Source organism: Sylvia atricapilla, chromosome 3, assembly GCF_009819655.1.
Source record: "Sylvia atricapilla isolate bSylAtr1 chromosome 3, bSylAtr1.pri, whole genome shotgun sequence".
NCBI classification, from domain to species: Eukaryota; Metazoa; Chordata; class Aves; order Passeriformes; family Sylviidae; genus Sylvia; species Sylvia atricapilla.
The window spans coordinates 61446939-61471084 of NC_089142.1; the positions used below are offsets into that span (position 1 = coordinate 61446939).

The 24146-nt window shown below is 39.7% G+C and overlaps 1 protein-coding gene across 4 annotated transcripts in view; it reads right to left on the reverse strand.

The window, feature by feature from the left end:
- Positions 1–629: 629 nt before the first annotated feature.
- Positions 630–24146, reverse strand: part of PHACTR2 (phosphatase and actin regulator 2) — a 128470-nt gene continuing 104953 nt past the window's right edge. For 3 of the 4 annotated variants that reach the window (XM_066315559.1, XM_066315557.1, XM_066315556.1), the window contains 8 exons: positions 21238–21766; positions 19823–20022; positions 17780–17936; positions 15646–15701; positions 9344–9405; positions 8208–8345; positions 5842–5918; positions 630–2205 (listed from right to left, as the gene is read on the reverse strand). In XM_066315559.1, the coding sequence (XP_066171656.1) occupies positions 2190–2205; positions 5842–5918; positions 8208–8345; positions 9344–9405; positions 15646–15701; positions 17780–17936; positions 19823–20022; positions 21238–21766 (1235 nt within the window). In that variant the 3' untranslated portion in view covers positions 630–2189. Of the gene's footprint in view, positions 2206–5841; positions 5919–8207; positions 8346–9343; positions 9406–15645; positions 15702–17779; positions 17937–19822; positions 20023–21237; positions 21767–24146 lie in introns of those variants that run through there. The other variant, XM_066315558.1, reaches the window with a different exon arrangement.

The following is a 24146-nucleotide window of genomic DNA, read 5'->3' on the forward strand; positions in this document are numbered from 1 at the left end:
TCAAATTCTAAAAATAAAAATTAGCATTCTACCAGATTTGCTGACAAATCTTAGCTCTAGTGCCCTGCTAATTCCTCTATGATTTAGTGCCAAAGAATACATTTTCACTGCTTCCTTGATGTCAAAGTGGCATTTCTATATTTATAAAATGATGGGCTTTCCAGAAACTTATTTTCTGACAATGCAATCCTAATGGCTCTTATTGATTCCATTAAAAAAGGAAGGTGCTGCTTTCTTTTCTTTGCTACAAGCATGCAGATTGCTTTTTAAATTCGGTTATTGATATTTTGTAGCTTGTATATCATTAGATTTTTACCAAAGTGTAATGGATCCTTACAGTCATTTAAGTCTTACCTTTCTTAAAAAAGGTTTGCCAATGTTTTTAAAAATCATAGACTAGTGGAGAATGACAGCTGTTGGAATGCACTCTCCTGTTACTAGAAGTGCTCTTCATTAAAATATTTAATTTATGCAAACCTGGTCTTGTTGTAAATAGCTCTAAAGAGGGATATCTAATTTTAGCCATCAAATTACCTTCTTGCCTTTAGGCTGACATCTTTAACAACCACCTTCAATTTTATATACTAAACGCATTCCACAATAATCTATCACAGGTTCTGAGGTAAAAATCACATCTACACAGATCTTTTATTGCCAGAAAAAGAAATACTTACACTTCATAGTTAAAAACTGAACAGGACACATAAAAGACAAAAATAAATTGTAATATGTACACATACATTAGAAAGGATAAATAGCAAATATATTGTAATACTGCATTAAATGTATGCATATGTGAATTCCAGACCCCACCCCCCTCAATGTTGTGTACACTAATTCAAAGGATAAATAAGTGCTAATATAAGACAGAGAATTTCTTAGTGTAAACAATGCCACAGGCTTTTTAATAGGCCTTTGGGCCAACTTACAAAAACCATGTATTGCCTTTCACACTCCATACCACTTAATTTTTATAGTACTGCATTCACATGTACAATTTCAAGATAGTATAAAAAGTTATGAATCTAAGAAGCATTCTTCACTCTGAACAAAAACAGACTGGAGACACTCCAAGGATTTTTCTTTCACTTTTGAAGGACTACTAGATGAAGACATACTGATTCATCCAGAAGTTCTTCCTCAAAGCAGTGCAAGAGTCCTTAAATGTAAAAAGTTACATTAGTAATCGCTGCTCAGGCCTATTAATAAAGACTTCTGTGCCTAATTTCAATTCTGACTTTGGATTCACACTAGCATGATGTGAAAGGTGTCACCACTGCCTGCCATGGATGACAAAGATAATGATCCCTCTGGTTTGAATGGCAAGCGACAGACAGCAAGGAGGGTTTCTAAACACAAAGCATTTCACTGCATTCATAGTGTCACATTGTTTGTCCTTCAAATCCTGTTTATGTATTTTTGAGGATCCAGCGTATGTCAACATTAAAAACCAAAAAAATATATTACTTGTTCTGTATGAATGTTCCATGTGTTTTCCTGAAGCATGCGCACTGGGATTTAAAAAAAAAGACAGTTGAGTTATACTAGGACTAATTTCTGGCAACTGTATTTACTGGCACCAAAAAAAATGATAGTTCTTCCTAAAGTACTGATGACACAAGGACTTATGGCTTGCTATCTTTTTAAGACGGGCTGCAGCCACTATAAAAACCTACACGCACAGTTGCTTACACTCTCAGTTTTTTTAAAAAATAATTTTTCCCACTGGCCAAGTGCATTGTTGAGCAGTCCCATCCATTCCACTTTTCTCTGTGGACTGACAAACAGTGTCTTTTCTCCCAGCTCTCAGTTCTTTTGTCATCCCCCTTCCCTCTTTGTTACCCTCAGTCCCAACCCCATGAAGCCCAATGAGATCCTGGCAGCAGGCTCTCCAGCGATTGTCTTCAGCACTTCCTGACTTGTGGAGCTCTGACAATTCCACTGGCTTGTCTGTGTGGGCTGGCCACAGAACCGTGGTCTGTCTGGACATGGACAAATGCTTCCTGTGGGCTCTCCTCCTAGACAAATCATTTGTCCGTTGACAAAGACGAGAGCCACTTTCTTCATTAGCCTCAGGATAAGCTGTAGCACACACTCATAATCAAGTTCCAGTGCAATTTCAGATCTTCAGGACACAACGATTTCCTCAAAGAAAATTGTTACTTGAATTATGGGATGTGGTCAAACAGTTATGGACGATGAAACCTGAAAAGATAAAATAAAAAACTCAGAATTATGTTATTTCAACTGACAATGACACCAATCCTCATCCTGCTCTCATAGCTGTTTCCTTTAGGCTAATTGTTCCTGATTTTCCTCATCTGTATTGGTTAAGAGTCAGACCTGTTATTTCCCACTGTCCATCTCCTCTACTTAGAAAATCAAACAGAGATTTGGCGTGGCTCAAGCACTGGTATGTTGCTGTCTGTCTCAAGCACTGGTGTGTTGCTGTCTGTCCATACCATTAACCTGCCAGTGTGGTCCCTGGCATAGTTTTGCTTGGCTCAGCCAGTGTTTTCAGATACTGCCTGGATATGGTTTGGGTTAGCACAGGACAGCAGGCAGGCTGGGTGGGGGGGGGACATCACCCTCTTTTGAGGTGAGAGGAAGAGGTTAACTGCAAGGATTCAAGCTGTGCCAAGCCTGCTGGCCTCAGGGCCAGAGAACAGTCTCCAGTCTGTTTTGTTTGCCAATATAGATTTTGCCACAATTGCATCCATTATTTGGAGATGCTGTTAGTAACTGTTATCAGAAAAGCTTTGCTAAACAATAAAAATTAAATTTCTGTGGTTTTAATCCTCGTGCAAAATGAGGTTAACAAAAACTTTGTATTTTCTTTTATGCAAGCAACAAATTTTATGGCACCTTAGATGCTCTCTTCTTATTAGCAGCAATGAACTGAGGTACGTGAAGGCCCAAATACACCTCACTTTTTTTAGGCTTTTAGGTAGGGCATGTACATCACTCCAGATTGCCTGTATGATGGCTAGAGAAATGGGTTGCTCCAAAAGGTGTCACCAACCCCTTCTATAATAAGTTAGGAACCTACAGCAATTGAAATTCTAAATCATGCTAAATGTAATGAATCCAAGCAAAAGGGTAAGGAGGGCACCAGTATCAGGTTCTCAATCTATCTACCACCAGACATAAATCTGTTTAAATGGCTTTAAAAATTTATCTGTCCATGAAATAGTAACAGATGCAGCAGCTTGAAAAAGGCATAGATAATGATGCATCTACACAATATTTACCTAAGTTTTTGTTTGACACATTTTCTCTTAATAGCTCCACACACTGTCCCTGTAAGTTAATTCAATACAATACAGGGATGCATTTCTCAAATGAAGGAGATGTGTACAAAGCCTGGCATTCACAACTATGCAGCTCATCTGCTAAATTAGGGTACAGAGGATTGCTAAAAAGACACAGGGGTTTTGTGTTTTTGTAGAATAACAATATACTGGACTATATATAGCATTTTCATTAAAAACACTTCATGAACACCTGCTAATATGCTCCTCCCAAACTTGTATTGCTTTCTCTATTTTTAGAAACTAATTTTCTTGGATTTTGTTATGAAATAACAGAAAGAATCAGTCTAAATTACTAGGAATATAAAACCAGTCAATTGACAGTCATTACAGTAAATGATGAACAATGAAACCCATTGTTCTTTCTTTTCCAAGTTTAATATAAAATTTTAACATTTCAAATATATTGTAAGTACTGATTATAACATTAAATCATCCATATTTAATTGCAATAATATAGAAAACCATACAGTAGAAACTATTTCTGTTTAGTAAGCAGCTTCCTTGTTAACTCAGTATATCACAGAATAGCCTTTGCTAATCAGGTGCCAATGGAAGTGCCTTTTGGTTTGCATTACCTCAGTGATCTTCTTGAAAATAATTAAAGTATGAGAAATTAATTCTCTGGCTAGAGACTTCTGGCTATGGTTTTCTTAAATCACATTTGTTGTATCAATCCAATATTACATAGCAGAAAGTACATAATTTTTAATGAGACTTCTCGGAGAAAATGTGATCTGTTTTTATTTTCAAAATTGCAATTGACTTAAAACATCTGCATGTTATTCTCTTCTTAAGTAGGTTTTCCTGGTGCTACTCTTCTGACTTCTGTCTAGTAACTCCACAACATGACCAGTGAAACAAAAGAGCATGGGGAAGGAATAGAAAAATATCTGACTTCCCTCCAGCTGAAATTCTTTCAGGACCCTATAGAATCATTGCCTATATTTATCACAATTTGGCTGTAACTATTTTTTACTCAACTTTCAAAGGCCCTTCTTGAAAATAATAATTCACTTTTTTACTGGTTTGTCACTCCACTAGTTCTCTGGTTTAGCTTTCAAAAATCCAGTTGTAATCAGTGTCAACTGTTCTCAAAGCTCATGAAAAAATATTCAATTCTTTTTGTATGAATCATGCCTGTCTGTACTTAGGCTTCAATATTGCAATGCAACTCAAGAAACACAACAATGTAAGCAAGGGGTTGGTTTCTGTACCTGCTATTTTAATTCTCTCCCTTGGGATGCTCTTTTTTTAAAAGCAGTATTATTATATAATCTGAAAAAGATACATTACCTGCTACCTAAAGAGAAAATTACATCGGAAGCCAAATGAAAAGATACATCTCCATGTTTGAAAAGGACATTTTCTAGTGGTCAGAATGCAACACTCAATTAAAACCATGCATCCTGCTTCATCTTCTGGTTTAGGTTTGCTGTCTGTGAAACTGGTTTGAATTTTCAAAAATGAATTTGTTTATGTTGCATCTACACAGAAGTGACTTAAATGTATTATCTGTAAAAACTCCATGTTTTGGTGAGAAAGAAATCACTGAAGTTGTGAAGTCAAGCAGTGAAGTAGCAGATACATGAAACACCCAATCACCCATTATGAATTTTCCTTGTGATGCATTCTTCAATTAGGTGATTCACACTCACTAGCTCAGATCCTGAGTTTGGTTGAAGCAGTAGCAGGAAACAGAAGAGACCCAGTCTTAGACAATTATTTTTATTTGACTTAATTGTCTGTGGAAGCAAAGACATTAATACTATGTACACAATGTTGGCCAACCCTAACATCAAGTTTTGATTGCTGGTGGCAATTTTCAGCCTTTATAACTCCCAAGAAAAATGAACACATGCCAAGAAGATTATAGACAATGTGTTCCTCCCCCTTGGAATAATTCTGCCAAATTTGAAAGCCTGCTAAAAAACTGTGGACACTTCTGACCTCCTTAAAATAATAATGCTTCAGACAACATCTTGGTGTTATCCAAAGCAGAGTACAAAACAAATCTACATGAACACATTAGAAGTGGCAATAACGGAATCTATCTTGTTCCCCAGAAAGTGCTGCTAGGAGCCTAAGTGACCCTTAGAAAGCTTGCCAAGACCCTGGTGAGCTTTTCGGAAGTTCAAAAGACCATCTAGTTTTCACTTAAGAAATGCACTACACAAATGTATACTTCAATGAGCAAGGGAGTGCTGCCAGAGGAGGAAATCCCTTTTCTTTTGTGTGCTTGAGGATTACTAACTTCAGCTGTAAGAACTGACACCTTCTTTCAAAGGATTATTTTTTTGATTCCCCATACATAGTGACCAGTCTATTGCAGTCACCTGCACTGCTGTATCAGCTAGAGACGACATCAGCAATACCGGGAATTCCAAAGGAATCAGTGGTGGGATTCAAGTGGACTTATGATAGGTAGGAGTCCTAATTGTGACACTGAACTGCAGAGACCTTGCAGAAAAGCAGAGGGTTGTTGTCATACTAATTTCTCCCACTTACACAAGAAGAGGGATTCACCCACCTGGTAAATTGCCGACTTTCCTCATGGACTTCCATTTCAGTGCTTTTAAATTCATTCAGTTCTTTCCGTATTGCTGCCTAATAAACAATAATGATATATGCAACAATAAGAAATATGAATTTTCATGGAAAACGGAGTCTGAAGGAAATGTGCCCCTACTCTTGCAGGTGCTTACATTTTCATTCCCTCTTACTGAAATCCACAGCTCTCACATACTTCTGATCATTAACAAGAATGACTTTTCAACGACAGCTGTTCAAAACACTCATCCACTACAAAGAAACACAAAGCATCAAGCATCAAAAGTAAACCAAGAAACACCAAATAAACTGCAATGGGTGAACAAAGCCCACTCTGAAATGGAGCACTCTTACCAACAAAAATGAGCAAGGGGTTGGATTACCCTGACAATCACGTGTTGAATAGGTAGACAGAAGGGGATTCTATCTCCAGGCACAGCCCTGAGGAACTGGTGAGTCAGTCTGCCTGCACAGGCACTGTGCACACAGCAGGGCCCTTATACCTTCCCTCTGGAGACAGGACTTCAAGAATGCAAGATGAACAGCACTTTTTTTTGTTTGTTTGTTTGTTTTAATTGGAATTAGTCACCTGATTTGATTAGTTATATGTAAAATGACATTAATTATTTGGACATTTCAGGCTTGGGTTTTCAGATGGCAGATACTAAAGAAGAGCAGAAATTCAGTACAGTTTGTAAATGCCTTGTTGCTTATGTTAAGAGATTGAAAAGCAATTTTCTTCATCAAGTAATAAATACAAATTCTGAAATATTCTAATATATACTACAAGGAGTTTTGCTTCTATGCCATACAACTTCCTACCTTCACTGTTAAAGGAAATGACAGTTTATTCTTACTCATTCTTTTCTTTCACTACTTCAAATAAAGACAGTATCATTTCATTTATCCCTAAAGAAATGTCACCTGGTCTGCATGCTTTTCAGTGCAGAACAGACAAGCAGCATGACAAAATTATAGCATCACCTATAATGCAATCTTATAAGTGAGAAACTGTTTTAAGCAGGTGTGTTTAGACACAACAGCATGATTATATGAAGCTAGTAGTAAAGAGTAAATGATTTCTGAGCACCAAATCAGCAACAAAGACAGCAGAGCTCCAGCTCTGTAATATAGTTGCAGCACAATTTTCTGGTCCCACTGGAATCAGAATAATGATATCTCTGGGAAATAAAAGGACAAGGGAGTTTCCAGGCAACCCCAAGTTTGCTAAGGCAAACAGACTTGGGGCTCACAGAACCACCCTTGGGCACCTGTTAATTACAAAATGAATTGAGACTAAAAACTGCTATCCTGAAGTAGGTAGGAATCCATTGTTTTTTCTGGTGCAGTTTACCCTAGTTGGACCTCTGTCAAAGTGGAGGTGCTGGGTATTTTAACTTCCCACAGACTATGGAGGACTAGACAGTGCTCAGCAGCTCCCATAACCAACATCTACAAGCACTTCTGACTACATTTTTAACTACTTCACCCTGACCTGATACGATTGTCAGATGAGCTGGCGATTTTTAACGTTAATATTAAAAGAAAACCTGAAATAAAATCAGTGCTTCACTACCTTTAGCTAAAAGAGAGTGGGTTCTTGCACACATCACTTTTCACGTCAAGCACATCTCACAGGAGTTGCATAAAATCCACAGATCTTGGTTCAGACCCAGTGCTTTAAGAGCCAGCACTTTTGGCCGACTGAATCTCACAGCTCTCCTTTCATTAACTAGTATAGGAGGGAAATGGAAGAGTACTTTATGTTAATCTTTGACTGATATTTTTTTAAAAGGAGAATCACAGGATCATTTGTCTCATCCTTTAAAGTCAGGCAGCACAGCTATATTAACTGTCGGATGTTAGGGGCAAACTTCCCAAGACGGTGTGCTGCATGCACGTGGTCAGTTCCTGCACTCATGGTTATGGCCAAGAACCTTGAGGAGGATGGAGCAGCTTTCACCTTTTTTCACTCGACTGAGTGGCAAAAGCAACTCCTGGTAGCAGTGATGCGGACTTCTGCCTGCAAACCCCTGCCTGAATTCCCACAGATCAGGGCCACCTTTGGTAAGCATTTATCTGTCTTAGCAAGGATTTAAAAATTAGAAAAAAAATTAGAAATTCTGGACTGAACTGTCATAATGGAGGTGGAAAATATGCTCTTAATAGGCATCTGAGTGGGTTTTCTTAGCTGCAAACAGTAGATGCACAGTAATACCATGACAATCTTGCTGTCACCAGCAGATGTCATTTGTGATGCTGGCATCAAGAGAATGTAAACCAGAGGAAAGCTCCCCAAAAGTGACAGATGGAAACATTTTATCATAATCTACATTTGTCCCTTGCCTTGTCTGCAGGAGTTAACCTGGCCCAAGGCTTGTCAGCACGACGGTCGTAATCCGGAGATTCCGTGACCTCCACGTACTCATTAAATCGAAGGATTCTTCTCGCTTGAAGTTCAGCCACTGTAGGCCTCAGACTGAGCTGTAAGCAGGAGGCAGAAAATAGTATGCTTAATAAGATGAAATAAAATAAAAAGAGGAGGGTATGATGTAATCTCAAGAGAACTTTAATGGTATTTCTAAATAGGGTCACTTTCAGGTGTCTAAAAAAGGCACCATCCTGGGAGTGCTGTGCAGGAATGGGGAGGCAGCCTAACCTGATTTCTTCAATTATAAAAATAGTCTTTTGTCAGGCAGGTCACAGAGAATCATGACAGTTATCCCTGGAATATTAATTGTGACTTTGTAACCATCATTACCCCACTAGGCCATTTGCATTAATGCTTATACTGTGTTAAAACTATAATACCAAAAATACATGAGATTTGGAAGTATCTGCCTAACAAAAAACCCTGGTTTTGACCATCTAGGGGTCATTATGACGCCAGATTGTTTCAGTCACCTTAAACAATATTCACTTTAGTTAACTAAGGACAATCACATTTGGGAAACTGTATTTTTGCAGAGATGGGCAGACCAGGGATACTTATGAAAACTCCTCCCATCTTCTCCCAGAACAGATCTGTAACTGCTCCATTTCCAGGGACAATGAGCATGATCCCATCTGCAGAAGCTAAGACCACTGATGTAGCTAGAAGAGCACTGAAGGGATTTTATAGGGATCACATTGTTTTGCTGCCCTCTCCACTGCTCTAGGGATGAGTGGATCTACAGGTGTGGCTGCTCTTTTGATTATACATGACAGAGGTGGTTATGCTACAGAGTAAATATGTCACTTATGTCCTCTGCCTTAGAAACACCAATATGACCAGACTCGGTATGCTTCTCCAAGTGTATGGAACTGGACAGCGTCGGGGTTCCCCAGCATGGACTTAGCTTGTACTGTTTTTTAAGCAGATTTCTGATTTGGGAAAATGACTGATGGACATTTGCAGCCATGTCTACACACTGAATTTTAGATTCTTATAAAACATAATTCTGTGTACAGAAATATACAATACAAAAAAAGCACATCATCACCTTTCTACTGAGTCTACGTTTTATTTCTCTTTTGGCTTCCTGCTCCTCTTCTTCATTCTTCTCTGTTTTCAGAAGAGATAAAAAGGAGTGAATATTTAAGTATTATAACTGCACATACTGTATTTCTTTTGGTGGAAAGCTTCAGAACTCCAAGTCCTGGCTCATGTTTCCTCATATTTCTGGATGATGCCACATGTGTTGTCTGCTTTTTGGCTTTTGTATGCTCTCATTCTTTTCCCTATCCACAAGTCCCCTGATTCTGCGAACATCTTAAGTCAACTGTGGTCATGAGCACAGCAAAGATAAGGTGCCTGTCCTTTCCTTTCTGTGTACCACCAAGTAAGTATTCTGAAAGAGTTACTTAATGTTTCAATTACTTATTCTAACATTACAATCACTGTTGCTTTTACTTCCAACATTGATTTTAGAATGAGTCTAATTTATAAATGCCTAGTAAAAAGTTTGCTCTGAGTATTTGAATTATACAAGCTTCTTCTACTGCTACAGGACATGAATCAATGACTTTTATTTCGCTGCCGTTTGTTAGCAAATTTGTTTTATTATTTAACTTTTTTTCTGGTTTTATAATGGGGGCATATGATCCAACACTCAAGCCCTCTTTGTTAAGGGCCACTGACTGGAACAAATGAACCAGTACAGCAGAAAATGATGTCCATTTTAAGAATGTATTTGGGCATATGAATGAAACAATTTCCTTTTAACAAATTTCTGTTCTGACCAAACTTGATTTCTTGACTGCCAGTGAAAAGCACACTTAGAAAGACATGTTCATGTGGGCTCAGCATGTTTTTAAATTGATGTATAGTTTGAAGGACAGTATTTCCCCTTTCAGTCCAACTCTGATGGTTATATGCAAGGTTCTGTGGCTGAAATAACCCACCGAGAGAAATACATAAAATTCTGATCCTGTTTTATTCATGGCTGGGGATTACACACTCTGCACTACAGTTCAAGGCTAACTATAAATTTAAAGACATTCATTTGTTCTCAATACAGCCAACTTGTACATATGAAAAGGGAGTTTTAAATCCTGTATAGTTGTGTTTGCCCTGTTTTCTACAGCCAGTCTGCTGTGTTAGTAGAGGTGACCTGCCCACATAAGAATTTGTATAATAACTTTTACACTGGAGAAAAGGCTACCACAGGGCACCTCATGGTACTTGCAGGTATCCTTTGCTTACTCAAATGCTTTCATGCAAGAGTATCAGGGAAAGGAGGAGAGGACAAATGATAAAAATGAGAAAGTAGGAAAAAGGCAATGCCTGCCCAAGATCTGCTCTGTGAGAAGACTACAACACCAACATCAGGTTTCCAAGAGCAAGGTGCAGTAGCACAGGCTTGCTGCCAGGATTAGGCTGGATCTCAGGTTGATGGTGAAGTTACTGAGATACTGAAATACAGATGTAATTTATGGTTTATTAATTGCTTTTCTCTTAAAAGAAATGAATAGCCTGTTTCTATAGAGGAACTGTAAATGGACTCAAACTGAAGAGTAACTATAGCTAGAGAGATATAGATAAATCGACATTTAAATTTTTTAAAATAATGTATCTATCAATAAATAAGTTTGGTATATTTAAAGACTGATAACTTTAAAGGATAACTCATAATAGCCTCACCTGAAAAAATCAAAAGGTCTCTAGTTGTTTTAGGATAGATAAATCATCTCTAGGCTTTTGCTTAAACAACCTGTCTTTGCAATCAATAGACACAATAGCTGAGGTAATTAAACACAAACTATTACTTTGGGGTTCCATTCACTTGGAAATCATCTGACATAAAAAATTTTGTCCCCTCAGAATGGAATTGTTCAAGTCCTACCTCAGACAATCTCCAGTAGCAGACATAGCAGGCAAAAAAGCAACTGAATGTACACATCACTGTACTACCCTTTTCTAACTTTAGTTTGTAAAATATGCTGTGCATTATTCATATCTTGGCACTTCTTTGCTGTCTAAACCACAGTGTCTCCTAAGAAGCAGCAATAAGATGCTCCACGTAAGACACAGTGGCTCATGCTGCTTAATGCATACCTTAAGGAAGAACTACTAACAGCATGGTCACCTGAAATACTGTTTCTCTGTATTTTGGGGGAGGATAAAATACCTTAAAAAACTTGCTCTAGACATTTAGGAAGGTTGAAAGTTAGGTGCCTATCCCAAGCTGTGAAGCCATGTCCCCGTGGAGAGCAGATGGCTGCACATCGGGACAGCCGGACAAGGGAAAACCCCCCCAAAACAGCAAGCACCTTAGTGACTGGGCAGAGGATCTGGGCACCCCTTGGAGCAGGCCACCTTCTGGAGGACAATACCAACAGGAGGCACCAGCAGCTTCCTTAAATCCTGGGCAGAGCAGGAGGGGATCAAACCCATGGGGAACACACAGTCTCCTGCATGAGAGGTCAGGGACAGGATGTGTTTTATACATTCAAGTTGATTTACTTCTAGGAATAAAGTTCAAGAGTTAAAGGAAATGGACTGAAATCTCGTGGCTGCTACTGAATCTGCTGTTTGGCACATGGGCCCCTGTCTCTGGCACTGACTTGAACCTAAAGCACCAATTTCCCACCTCCAGCCTGCTGGGCAGTCTTGCTTTAAAAGCCTGGTGCTGCAGCAACACTGCCTGGATACAAATTCCTAAGAACAGCAAAAACTACAGTCTATTTTTGGTCTTTTAAGTTAAAATTTTTGGAAGTTGCTGTGGGGAGTTAAGAAGATGTGTGGTGCTAAAAATAATGGGTGCTCCTGGTTCCTGTAGGTGTTGTGGAAAATTGCAGCCAGAGGGCCAAGATTTGGCTGCAGGTATGAACTGACTCACTTGGCCAAACAGGAACACAATGCACAGGAACCCACTTATGACTGCTTTCCACCTTAAAAGCAGATCTAATCTGTGTGATGTGACGAGAGAAAAAAATAAACACAGCATTTTCAGCTGCAAGTCCCCTCCTCAGATGTCCTGCTGCTGCCCTACTGGCAAAGACCCAGCCCAGTGAGCACCTTTTGCTTGCAGAAGTCTCTGATTAGATCCCAGAAAAACTATGGCTTCCCTCCTTCCCTGCCTGCAATTCCTAGGATGTAAACCTGGGATTTGACTCCTAATTGAAACAAATTTGTTTAGCATCAGTTATTGTGGCCATCAAGTTAAATAATCCACCAGTCAAAGCCAAACAAGCAGCTTCCCCGTCATCTAGGTATTATTGCTCCTGTAACTTTTACCACATTAAATCTGGTCATTTCTGTTCTGTGGGACATTTGCTTTGTAGAAGAAAGGAAAAAGAGAAGAGACAAATAGTCCTGCCTGAGGACTGCTCTGTTCTTTACCAAAAAGTACTCCCGGGGCATAAAACCGAACTTTCCATTGTGTCCCTGTGGGATTAGCTATGTTTAGACTTCTCTGTGGGCTTGCTAAGGAAAGAGAAAGAAAAGACAAACAAGGCACTTGCTTCTTGCACTGCTCTGAAATGGACAAAGCAGTTTCTCTTTCCTGGTTTTACAGGCAAAGATAACCATTAATATTCCTTAACAAGCATTGAGAGCTAAACCACATTTTCTACAAAGCCATTACTGCCAGGCATGCAGGTGCACTGTACAAGAAGTTCACTGAGTTCACTGTCCCTTACAAATACAGGGAAACAATACAGTTATCTTAATCTGAAATTCTTGGAAGACTAAAAAGTTTCTTTGCCATAATGCAATACTATAAATACTGTTGGTTCAAAGCCAGTACACAAGAAGCCTGCCTTTATAAAAAACACAGGCTTTATGTATTCCTTCAAGTGGACTCTTGAGTTATCATAACTTTGCTTTAGTGTGGGAAGTCTAAGAAATCTGGACAGTTTTATCCAAACAGTTTTTCTACAAATCCGCCTGCAATGTCTTGCTGTAGTACTTGGATACAGGATTTTCAGTAAGTGATTTATCTGGAAATATTATCAAAACAAAGCTTCTTGCAGAACTGACTTCCTTACTAACTGGAAATACAAAAAAAGAAGAAAAAAAAAAAAGGATTTTTTTTTCTGAACCTCATAGAAGATTTGGCCTGAACTTTATCCTGAAGTAAACATTTGGACCTTTACCACTTAATGTAACCTCAAAGTCTGATATATATTACTCAAAGCAATACATCCCCTTAGCTGCAGTTTACATACACACAATAATATAACTCCTTATCCCCATCCACTGCTTAAAAAATATGAGGAAGGAAACTTTATGAAAGAAATCTCAGCTAACTCACCAAAGTTGACTACACCAACAAAGACATTTAAGACGTGTAAACATCTTCAAATGATCCACAGGAAGGAACTGCAATAATTTTGATGTAAAATACAAGAACCTTATGGCTTAGAGAGAACTTGCACTCTGAAAGGACTCCAACTGAGTCAGACTGTCATCTCAAACCCTGTCTTGCTTTTGGCTTGCTTTGGTTTTTATATATCACTTTCAACTTATAGTATTTTATATCTCAGTGATGAGCGAAAAGCAGTTCCTCCATGTGCTCACCAGGGTCTCTGTAATTTTCTGGGATTTACAGTTCTGCTTCCCAGCCTTTATTTTCTGCTTTCCCTTGCCTCTTTAAGACACCCCCCAGCAGCAGCAGGGGAGGATGGCAGGAGGCACTGAGTGCAAAGCCTGGTGTGCTGCCAAAAGCTTAAAGTAAACAAGCTGAAACAGGAAAGGAAATCTATTAACTGCTTTCCAGTCTTGAGCTACTTATTGCAAAACCAGTGAATGGAATAAACACTGACAAAAGGGATATGAAATACATCACAGGTTCGCTGCTGGGCTGGTTACCTTGAGATAAGTGAGAAAGGGCAATAAGGGAGACCAGCTGGTGCTCCCAGCTCAGTGGCCATATCCTGGCCCATCAGAGATGTTTTGGATTTACCTTTCTCACAAAGTCCAGCATGAGCAGTTTGTCATATAGAAAAAAAGTTCTTATTTTCAATTTTATCTTTATTTATCTATGAAATTTATAAGTTTGGAAATTACAGTTTTAGAAAGTCTATTCACATTATGTGCCAGAATAGGAGTCCCCTGATTCCTCTCCTGTGCAAGCCTGAACTGTAGCTTCCCTTTTCAGTGAGACATGGCCCTATTTGGCATTTGAGAGCTCAGACAACAGCAGTAATGTTTTATTAGCATTTTACTATCAGGATGGTTTGCCTGAAAGCCAATAATTGCCCTCTCTCTGATTTGCTAGCCTGAGCAAGTGACAGACTTATCAGTCCATGTATGCTGTCAGGTAAACATCCCATTTTCTTTTCTTCCCTTCCCATTAGCATTCTACACATCAGGGCTGACACCAGGGCTGCAGAGATGAGCTCCAACTTTACTGAACAATTGCGGGAAATAACAGCATTATACCAACTCTTTGATCAGGTGTGAGAAGTTCTCAAGCCTTAAGAGGGGTTTTTGTTTGTTATTTCTCTGATTTTTGATTTATTGCTATGAAGTGCCTTTTCTTCATTTATTTCTACTACTTAACTATCAAGTACTAGCAAGATGAATACAGGACTAGGTGGAGCTTGGCATAGCAACTGTTGCATTGTGTGTTTACATAACATCTTTATTATGTAAAGATTCGTAAAGGAAGACAAAATAATGCTTGTTCTGAAGAGTTTTCCAGCCAAAGAACAGAAGCAACATAAGTAAATGGCAGAATAGGTATAAAGGGTAAACATCCAATGTACTTCCCCTGCCCCTGACTGAATTACAGACTTCTTTTTCAGCAGGAATATGAGGAAGGATTTAATCAATGGGAAGATATTCAGTGAGAATCTCATGCAGCTTTCAGTACAGAAGACATTTATGTCAGAAGTGAATATGAAGGCTAGCATGCTGAAGTAGTTGGCATATACCTATTGACTTTCTGCTGAACACTTTGCCTTTCCTCTTTCTACTCCTCCTTCCAACCTCTGCCCTTACATCCCACCCTCACGTCCAAGTGATATTCCTTTCTCCTCCTCCTCATAAAAATCAGGTGGAAAGTTAACCAGCCTAGAACTATTTCCAACCGGTATCCAAGTCATTCCTGGTCTTTGGGAGCAGCTTCAAGAAGTGAGGCTGTGACAAGCGAAATTTGGCATATTAAATATATGGAATTTTCAAAGCTACAGTTACAGGTTAGTGTATAAATGAAGTATTGACACATTATTTTCTAGAACATCATTTCTCTCTTGTTATGGTTCTGATACCAGAGCAACAATGATGGGCTTCCATATGAATCCAACATATGCTCCCTTTCTAAGTAAACACTATATGAAACCTGAATGAAATACTTACGCTTCAGGATATTTCTTTGCTCCAGCTCTTCAGTTGTAGGCCTCTGGCTAAGTCTCCTGTAAGAACAAAGTAAGTGACTGATTTAAAACCAGATTTAAATGACACAGCTTTGCAATTGTAATACAGCTTAAAAGATGTAATTTCTGGAAGTAATTTCCAGGCAGTACAATAACTGCTCATATAACCAGAGTGGCCATTTGTTTTAAAAGATGTAGTGTTGTCATTTGAACACATGAATAACTGATACTTGAATAATATTACAGAATTTGTATCAGCAAATTTAAAGTCCTCGCAGGTATAATTTTATGAATGAATTCATAAACCTTTTTTGTTCCCAAGCACCATCATTATAATGAGTTGTGCAATTGTTAGTTTATTGTCAGATATTTTGAATGAACTTTGGTATTTTTGATTTTTGGAAGTCTTACTGAAGTTTTTTAAAAAACCAAAACCCATAAGCTGTTCATTCCTCATTAATTTGTACATACAATACAATTGGGAGCTTTACCTGAAACCTAATTTTATTTAGCTACCTATATATAACAACTGCCATTAAAAAAAAAACCAAACTGAGATTAATTTTCTGATTTGTACTTGGGAGAACATGGTTGATATTGTCTCTGTGTTTACTAAACAAGTCTACTTGTTCCCTTGAGGAAAGGAGCAAGAGAAATTTCAGCAGTAAAAGTTATTTTGCAGGTGTGTTCAAGATAAATGTCTCTCTGTTCATCAACACTCACACAGTTTGCTAGAGACTGTCTTTAGCCTCATAACACTCATCCAATTCAAATCACTCTCGGACTTACAGATTTGTCCCAGAAAACTGTCAGGTTTACCACAGCTGACCAGTCCCAGCTGTAGGAAGTCCCAGGTGGGGACCTGACTGAGCTATGGGAACAGATTTTCCACCAGACCATGCTCGATGCTGCCAGGTGCTGACAGCCATGTCAGGAATTTTGAAGAAACTGGCATCAAACTTGTGTGATTTTGGGTATGAGCACAGCCCTGATGCAGACAGATATTGTCTCCTGCCACCAAAGCACAGCAGTGTGCAGTGCCTTTCAGCTCTCCAGCAGAACTCACAAAGCAGCTTCTGCAGTCCCAGCCCCCAAGGGAGGACAGACAAGCAGGATGTGATCATCAGAGCTGGCATGTCTTCAGGAAAGCGGTGATAACAACCACACCTCTTTATTAGCAGAAGAAAAACGACCTTTGGGCTCTACACAGTAGATGTATCACGCTTACAGTTCAGTAATGAGATAGCTGCCTTGGCCAGACACCCAGTTCACAGAGCAACACAGCTCATCTGGGTGTTGATGCAGGGCTGTGTGCTCTGTACTGGACCTGTACCGAATGGACTACCCTCATTTCTGGGAATCTCCAACAAACACAAGACATCCACCAAATCTGGACAACAATCCTGAGCCAAACAGAAACAAGGACAGGTCTAGCAAAATATAGGTGTGTTATAGTCTATTCTCAGAGACCAAAATAAAGCCAAAATAAATGTGAAGATTTTTTCAAAAGAAGTCTGTAAAATGCAAGTGAAATTTTTTATGCAATGTTCTCAAGTCCAGAAGGAGAAAGTAACATACACTCCAAAGCAGTTAGCTTGAGAAAGACATACTTTGGAGGTGGGCACAGTAAAACACTAAACACTGTCTCAACTTCTTTTGCTGGAATTAGCATATGATATGAAGGAATGAAGGAACTGGAGAGCCAGAGGAGAAGGAGTAGGGCCAGAAGGGACAATATGCACAGGCATGCTCTATGTGTGCTCTTTGTCTGAGATGGGTAAACAAGTGGAAGTTCTACTAACAAATTTGAGAAAGAACCTGAACTATGGCATTGATTATTGTGGACTGGTTCTTACCCTCTTTTATTCTTCTTTCCCTTTTTAACCAAAGTACTCAAAACCCCAAAAGCCCTCAGATTTTTTTTTTCTTGCAGGACAAAAAAATCTATTATTGACAGTTTCAAGTTTTTTGAGAAATAAAAACGCCATTTTCCAGACAGTTGTACCACAAAGATCCTGCAGCGCATGCTGGGCTGCATTTAAAACACGAACCCAGTGTTCTCAATTCTCTTCCTCCAACTCCACCCAGTGAAACCACATTTACCCTGTGACTGATACCTCACTAGCTTTGTTCCAATCTGATGTCTGATTTCCTGCCTCTCCTCTTCGGATGTTCGCTGCAAGATGTTTTTGTCTTCTAACTCTTTCTTAGATGGCCTGTTGCCAAGTTTGATAGCAAGAGTATCCCTGCGACGAATTTTACTTGCCAAAGAGCCTGAGGAAAGGAGGAGTAGGGTAGATTTAATTCATTCATGCTCAGGTTACAGACACAAACTCTGAGTAAGAACTTTAATACCTCCCCAAAGCAACCTTGTTCCCACATGCAGGAGAAGAATTTTAATTAACATCAAAAGAAAAATTTTAACTCAGTCCATGAAAATAAAAAGCTAAAAGGCTTGGAGGAAAAAGCTACCAGCTTTTTATACCCGCTAAATTGATACAAACATCACTTAACATCTGTGAAGTGATAGGATAAAAATGACAAATCTACACTAAAATTTCTTTGAAGTCTAATACATTACAGGTTGGCTTATTTATCTACTTAGTATATTTAGCAACCTGCTGCTCTTTTTCTTCAGCCTTAAATGTTTAGTCTCATTCTATCATAATTTCCCTCATTATTTCATTTTTTTTTTCAATCAATTACCACTTAGTTCTTTTATAGTGCTTATAAGTTACACGTAAATTAAAACAAAAAATCTAGCTTAGAAAACTGCCCTGAGTGCTTGTAAAGTAACCTAGGCAGGAACCCCCAGACACTGAAGCAATCTGTTCTCCATAAAACTGACACTGTTGGGACAAGGGCTTTGCAGCTTGGCCAGCATTAGCTTCAGCCACCTGTGGAAGGAAGGGTGTTTTTCACAGCCTTTATAGCATTTCCCTTGTGTCTTGACATTCTGACTGAGATGGCCTACATATGCCCCAGGCTGGCAGATTTTCACTGTGTAAGGCAGTTTGGTAAGATCACAGGCTCCCAGCTCACTTCTCATAAGACACTATGCTGCTGTATGAACACATAAACTTTTGGTTTCTGTCACTTTGGGTTGTACTCAAACCCAACACAGAACTGCAGGAGACTTCAGCCTCTTGATCTATCTGGCACTTCACCTTCTCCTGCACCAGTGGTCAAGATTTTAAAAAAAAAAAAAAAAAAGTTTCATTATGCCTCCTGCCACTTTGGCACACTGGACCTTGCTGTTCAGGCTTTCTTTGCTGAGCACAGCAAAGCACCTCCTCCAAAAAAGCTGTGAGCTCTCAAACCATGGTTTGATGGTGATTTCATACTGATATGAGCCCACCCTGGAGGAGAAAGAGGGAGGGCTGCCCTCCTTTCTGTTCCTGACAGCCTGCTGCTGCCACCTTCTTTGCCCAAGCAAAGGAGAAGCCTTTGGGTGAGCTGGATCAGGGAAGCATAGATTCTACTGAAAATCAGCTTAACAACAGCTGCTCCTATGAAAATAAACATGAACACTAGCCTAAGGAAAGAACAGCTGGGAGCAGGGCTTAGGCAAAATGAGGGCAGGACAACCCCTTCAGCACAGCAGGGCTTCTGCCCAGTTAGGGTGATGATGGAGTCATGACCCCAGATGAAATTTCAAAGCTGTAAAACTTAGATGTAATCTACTGTGTTCTGCTCTGTCTGCTAAAGTTGCTCCAATGCTTTAATATCCTGATCAAAGAGGAACAAGTGACTTTCAGACAGTGAAGCTGCTGACTGATGGGCTTCTTCTGTCATCCACCACACCTGTAACTCCCACAAGGAGCTCATAATGTGGGCAAGCCAAATGAATGGCTTGCAATGCCCTAAGGTGGAGGCCTTGTTCCACCCTCACGTCCTCCTGAGCCTGTTCGTTCCCCCTCCACTCTCCTCCATGCAATGACTGATCTGCTCTCACCCATGCACAGGCCCCTGCAAGGCTTCTGATCATGATTACCTGGGAGAAGCAGGACACTCATTTCTCAGTAGTGACAAAATACTAAACCCCCTAAAAACATTCCCTGCAGCCATTACTCTCTCTGCCTCCCGCTAGCATGGGTCAGGCGTGCTGACAAAATGCAATCTGCAAATGGCAGCCTGCAGCTTCTGGGCAGGATGCTTACTTTCAGTACTTGCATTCTCATCGTCGTCATCATCGTCATCATCTGTGTAGAGGATGGGCCCGTCCGAGTCCGAGTCGCTGCCATGGCTCTCTCTGCTGCTTTCACTCTCAGGAGGAGCAGCAGCATCAGAAGCCTCCTCCACTAGTTCAGACAATGCCTGATCTGGAGCCTCCCCTTCCTGGTCTTCTTTGGTAGCTAAGCTGTTTATTCATGAGCAGACAGGGTGACACATTAATGCAAGCAGAACAAAACACAAATGAGAAACAATTGAATAAGCAAGGATGAAAATAAAAGTTCTGTTAATCAAAGTAATTCCTTTCTAAAAACATACATATATAAGACATTTTTAACATATGCAGATATGTATAAGTTATCTATGTATGTGTGTTAGGAAAAAGGATGCAAACAATCTGGAATGATGTGCTGTAAAGGCTGCATTGACACAAATCCTAATTGTTTTCTATTTTTTGTGGGGTGGGACAAAGAAAGAAAACAGTTCATAAAGCTGGGGACGAGAGGAGCAGGTTGGAGAGCAGATGGGAGTGCAAATATTCCTGTTCTGGAAGCCTAACTCTAATAATTGTAAATATAGTTTCACTGTAGTTGAGTTCAAAATGTTCATGCTCATCACTGATGAACACGGAGACCAACAGCAGATTGCCCTTTGCCTTGGGAAAACCTTTACGTAAAGGAAGGGTAGAGCAGGGGAACATGCAGCACTGGAAAGTAGAGCTGGCAACAGATGTACCAGTAAGAATTTAAAAGGTCTCTAGGCTACTGGCATCTACACTAAACCCTCTTGGATTTATATAAAACATGCTGATTTTAGTGGCAGGGAAAAGACAAATTAATAAGGCAGTTTCATTTCTCTGCCAACTATTTTGCTTAAAAAATGTAATTATGACTTTTCTCTTGGCCAGTTTTTACAGTACCTGAGATTTATACAAGTTACTTGGCAGCAAAAAACCAAACACCTACTAATTTAAGTCTGAAACTCTCATTTTCAAGTGTTCAAGTAAATTCAGCTATTGAATTGAGAAATTCAGCAATGAGATATTTATTGACACCTACAGAAAAAAAGAAAGACATCTACAGAAAAGAACTCCCTGATAATTCAGCATCATTTCTTGTTTACCTTTATGAGAGATAAATAAAAGTGTCACCAGCTTTGACCTGAACTGCTGACCCCAGTGCCAGCCACAGAATGAAGTAAGAGACAGGTCATGAGCAACGACATGAGGTACTGCAGGTGAATGGCTCAAAGGCATTGGGAAGGAACCAACTGTGCCAGGCTGCAACACAAACTGTTCCCAGTCAGCAGAATAGAAGAGATCCCCACGTGCCTACAGTGCAAAGAAACGTGGCCTCCTGGGCTGTGGTCTCACCGCTCCCCCAGGACAGCCATACTGTCTCACCTTTCCGTGTCTTCTCCTCCGGCGTCTGGGGCACTGCCTAGGGCTGCACTGCTCGGACTCTTGTCAGTCTGGAGAAGAGGCTTTGTGTCTGAGCCAGGGCTGCGTGGCCCTGCCACACAGCTGTCTGACACATCTTGGGCATCTGAGGAGCCAGCAGGCTGACTAGCTGCAGCAGGAAAAGGAGGTGGAAGTGGAGGTGGTGGAGGGGCAGCGGTGGGAGGAGGGGGCACAACAAGCTTGCTCGACTGGTCTGCGTTCTCCATTTCAAAAGTTACTATGGAAGTTTGCTCAGGCTTGAGTTTTTCTGCCTTTGCTTCCAAACTGTCAGCTGAGGGGGAAGAATCAGCCCCATCTGGTGCTGTTCGTGGGGCTGACTGTTTCCCAGGTTTTTTCTTGCCCCTGGGAGTCCCTGATGTGCCAGATTTGCTGGAAGTCTCCTTAGAGGCTTTGGGATGAGATGATGTGGATGAAGGAGATGGTGATGAAGAAGACTTGGAGACTGGTAGTTTTTTTGCATGAGAGGAACCAGCTGAAACAAGAAAAGAAAAGGCATTTTACAGTCTTGCAATTATATGATTTTTGCACTGTATTTCCTGCATGGATTGATTTGTGCTGGTCTTTTAAAAAAACCAAACAACAAAACAAAACAACCTTGATACTTCTACACCACTTCACGTAAATGCTTGAGATGATTAAATGTTGTAGTTCCAATTTCAACTTTGTGTGGGACATACTGAAATGATGAATACTTGCCCAGGAACAGCAGAGAGGACCAACGTTACAAATGGGTAAGAATTTGTTTTGAGCATTCTGCATTGGCCCATTACACCTGGCCTAGACATCATCTAAAAGTTCACTACTTATTCTAAAAAAAAATGTGTAGCGTCCCAGTTGAAGAAAAAAAAAAAAAAAAAAAAAAAAAAAAAAGCTCCCTGGCAGAGAAAACTGCCTGACCACTTTCCTACTACATGAATTTTTGGTCTGATTACTGTCAAAAGCCTGTGATTTTCTTTACACTTTTCAATGAACATCTGAGGACTGTTACTGAGTCAATTACTGTTAATCAGTCAATTACTTTTCACAATGCTATTGCAACTGGTGTCCTCCTACTTAATGACAAACAGCAGAGGAGCAACAAAACAAGGTGTACTTCCAAGTCCAGTTGGGTCTGTCCATAAAAGAGGCAGAAATCACTGCTGTCACTCTGCACAAATGACCTTCAGAAGGGAGGAGGCCTCCTGTATGTACTGGAGGTCTTCATCTTACCAGTGACCAACTTGGGCAGTTTTGAAAATGTAGTGAAGCAAGGTTTTGACAGCAGCTGTACAACCGTATATGTATATATGTATAATGAATCTCACTAGAGACGTCAGCTAGCCTGCATTTCCATATGCATTCCAGCCACATTTCTGACTGCTGTGTTAATGCACCCATCACCTGAGATGGGAGTTTCAAACTTCTTTCATTTAAAAGGCAATAAAAACGACAACCATCTAGTGGTTTAGTCCTTTTCATCAAAATGCACCCGACTCAAACACTTCTGATGGAGGAAAAATTCATAAACTTCCAGAGAACAAATGAAAGCATTATAAAGTTACATAGCAGCCTTCTGGCTAAGCTTACTGAGTAAAACAGAAAACTGTAACAGAAATCTGCTGAAAGGCCTATTTTACTTATAAGCATTTAAATAAAAACAACCCCCCTGCAGACTGGGAGAGAATCAAAGTGCAGATACTGGCCATAAGTTCACAATATAAAAACAGTTTTCACAGTGAGACTGCTCTCAAAGGAGATGGAAACTAATTCAAAAGACACATTTTACCATTCTCTTCTGTATCTGTTATGGTTTATAAACATTTAGAGAGCTGTGAAGCTTTTAGTACATCTGAAAAGCTTCATAGAAACTTCAGGCAAATCTCTGTTCCTCTTTGTGCTCACGGGTGACTGTAAAGGACGCTGTCCTGAATCTACTGCTATTGCACTCATCTTCCCACATCAGGTACAAATCACTTAATTTACATGCAAAACAAAATGAAGCAGAAAAATGGCATAGGCAGAAGTTCATAATTACAGTAGAAATAGATGGTGGTTCCAACTTGCATATTATTGAACAGAAATCTTACTGAGTAGGTGGATGGTAGAAAGAAAAGGCTCTGGTTCTGATCCACTTCAGTGCAGGCTGGAGGTCAACAGAACCAGTTACACGCTTACAGTTAAGAACTACAGCATAATACAAATATATGGCCACACAGTTGTGGCTGGGAAAATGTCAAAACATGTTTCCATTGTAAAAATCCTTACATTATTCTCAGAACCTGCAATTAGATATAGAAACTCAAAAGATTTCTCCCACAGAAAACCCCCTATGCGTCCACATGGGTCAAAAGTGCTATTGCTGTTGTTGTTTTTGACTGGGCTGGCTGACAATTTTCTGTCATGCCTCTTTTCCAGTAGGAGATTTGAATTCTGATTAAATGAAAAATTTAATGGCTGTTGTTTGCCTTTTGGCATACATCCATGCCTATATTTAAGACTCATTTTCCCAGTTTCAGCATGGAAACCTGCTATGCTGCCCTCCGGAGAGCCGTGGCTCAAATGCTACTCACATTCCTCTCCTCCTCCATGGGATTTGATCATTGGCTGCATCATGTGTTCACTTTAATGGGGATCTGACAAACCTCTTGTATTAATACTGTTCCAAACCAACTCTACTTATTAAGTACTGCCCCACTTCAGGTGAAAATATTGTATTTTTAATGTTGGAAGAAATTACCAGTAGAATTAGGGATACACGTGGATATAGTTTACATCTGTATGGTCTCCAAGCATTGCCTGACATTTCAGCAAAGCTAATAGAAGACAAATCAGGAACCTGAATGTATTTTAATCTAAAAAGTACCTGACAGCTT